The 2382-nt window shown below is 46.7% G+C and overlaps 1 protein-coding gene across 1 annotated transcript in view; it reads left to right on the forward strand.

Annotated features, from left to right (window-relative positions):
- LOC101642691 (E3 ubiquitin-protein ligase RNF213-like) overlaps positions 1-2382 on the forward strand; it is a 128770-nt gene that overhangs the window by 96775 nt on the left and 29613 nt on the right. The window contains exon 46 of the mRNA XM_045299521.1: positions 569-691. Coding sequence (XP_045155456.1) covers positions 569-691 — 123 coding nt within the window. The remainder of the gene's footprint in view (positions 1-568; positions 692-2382) is intronic.

Raw genomic sequence — 2382 nt, forward strand, 5'->3', positions numbered from 1 at the left:
TGAAGAGATGTGTGTGCCTGGTTGGTAGGTGTGTGCCTGGGTTTCTGGCTTTGTCATCTACCTCTCTCCTGATCAAGTGAGACACTGGGGAACTGAATAAAAGAATCTTTCTGTGGCCTTTGCTTTCGTCTGATTGAAAGTGATCCCCCTGCAGGATTGGCCTTTGACAGGTGGGAGGGGAAAGAATGAGAACCAAGAAGAGCAATAAGCTTGGCCCAGGGCCCATGAGTGGCCTTCCCTGGGGCTCTGGGATGAAGAAAGCCTCGCTGTCCAGGGTTATAGAACCAGCAGTAAAAATATGGATACTTTATTTTCTCTGGGACTGAACAGCGGCCCTCTGGTGCAATCCTTAATGAAGGAAAGTAGCTACAAGATCAGCAAGACCTTCTCGCCAGACATCCCCCCACTTCTCCCTCTACCTCTTATTGAGAAGGAAGCTCTTCCCAAAGACAGCACAGGGACCACCGCTCAGCCTCCTTGAAATCCCTCATGGTTACCTGGCTCCTTTCCCTCTACAAACAGTTCTTTGAAACACTTTCTCCTTCCCTGATTAAGCACTGTGTTACAGGCGGACTCTCCAGGCCAGCTGGACCGATTCCTTGTGTACGGCGATGGATACAAGACTCTTCGTGATGCGGTGGGCAGAGCCATCCTGGAGTGCAATCCCAAGGGCATGGCAGCTGCTCTGGAGGTAGGGCGGCTCCAGGTTTCTCTGGGGCACAAGACAGCCCCTACTCAGGGCCCACATCCGCCCGTGTCTGAGGGTGCAGTGGAGATGGACTAATGAAGGCTCAGTCAGCAGCACCCTACACTGGCAGCCATGTGTCCGTGATCTCCACAGTCAGTGGTAGACAGCTGGGGAACTAGTTGCTGAAACAGAGCAGCAACAACAGATAAGCTGAGTTGACAGAATAACTAGTCCACTGGCAGGCCAATGTCATAAGCAGATCCTTTTTTATTTCTACATGCCCATTACTTCCTGTGTAAGATCCTGCTGAAGAATTACTTCCTCCATGCCTGTGTATGTTCATAATTCATCTATACATGCGCGTGGCATGTATATTTTCATAAAGATGCTGGGATGTTCAAACTTAATCTTTAGTGGTCAGGTAGGCTTCCTTTTTAGGTCTTGTTGTCCCTGACATTGGGCTGGCAAGAGAGGAAATAGTAAATTTTCTCTCTGCTCAAGAAGAGTATACAACAAAAAGAATACAGAAAGGAGTATTCAACTAATGAATTAGTCAGAAAAAAGGCAAATGGTGATTGCTGTTACTTCTGTCACGTTATTGTTAAGTGCCATTGAGTCAATTCTGACTCATAGAGACCCTTGCACAACAGAAGAAAACACTACTCAGCCCTGCACCATCCTTACAACTGTTGCTATGTTTGAGCACATTGCTGCAGTCAGTGTGTCAAACCATCTTGCCCAGGGTCTTCCTCCTTTAGCCTCACCCTCTTTACTAAGCATGATGTCCTACTCCATGGACAAATTTCTTCCAATACTGCATCCAAAGTACATTCTCACCATCCTTGTTTCTAAGGAGCATTCTTCTTCCAAGACAGATGTCTGTTCTTCTGGCGCTCCACGGTATCTGTGTCTTTGCCCAACATCATTAATTCACACCAATCAATTATCTTCTGGTCTTCCTATTTGTTGTCCAGCTTTCTCATTCCTGTGAGGAGACTAAAGATACCATATCTTGGTTCAGGATCACCTTAGTCATCAAAGTGACATCTTTGTTCTTTAACATTTTAAAGAGGTATTTTGTAAAAAAGAAATTGCCCAGTACAGTCTGTCATTTGATTTCTTTACTACAATGAGTTAGGTTTATTGTGCCAACCTGGTCAATAGGAACATGTGGAGTTAATCAGGTCACAGTTTGATTGAAGAGCAAAGAGATAAATGACTCTGCAAGGCCCGCCCCCCTCTCCTGCTCTCTGGTAATTGGAGTGTGCTGCTGCTTGAGCTGGTTCTCTGCCTCAACCTCTGAGTTACACTACCTGTGGGCCAGGCCAACCTGTGGTTTGTGGAGCTAGAGCCTGACGTTACTTCCAGACCTGCTTCACCATGCTGCTGGTACGTAAACTGCTTGAGTTTAAGACTGGTGAATCCTGTCGCCTTGCATTACTTGCTTTTGATATCCCATCCAGGCCTGCTTTGCTAAAACTCCTGAGCTACTGACACTTGGTGACTCACTCTGCTGCTTGCTGCCTGTGGGCAGACTCTGCTTGTTCTGCCCAAGGGAGGACTCCGCTATCTGCTTCCTTGACCTTGGACCCGGCAGTATATTAACTGTTCCATAGAAGTGAGTTGAACTGAACCCTCTGTACTGTTGTGTGCGCTAAATAGCTGTTATACTCCTTCTAACTGTATAAACCTAT

This window comes from Echinops telfairi, unplaced genomic scaffold (genome assembly GCF_000313985.2).
Source record: "Echinops telfairi isolate 266 unplaced genomic scaffold, ASM31398v2 ScPeMD7_7458;HRSCAF=8496, whole genome shotgun sequence".
NCBI lineage: Eukaryota > Metazoa > Chordata > Mammalia > Afrosoricida > Tenrecidae > Echinops > Echinops telfairi.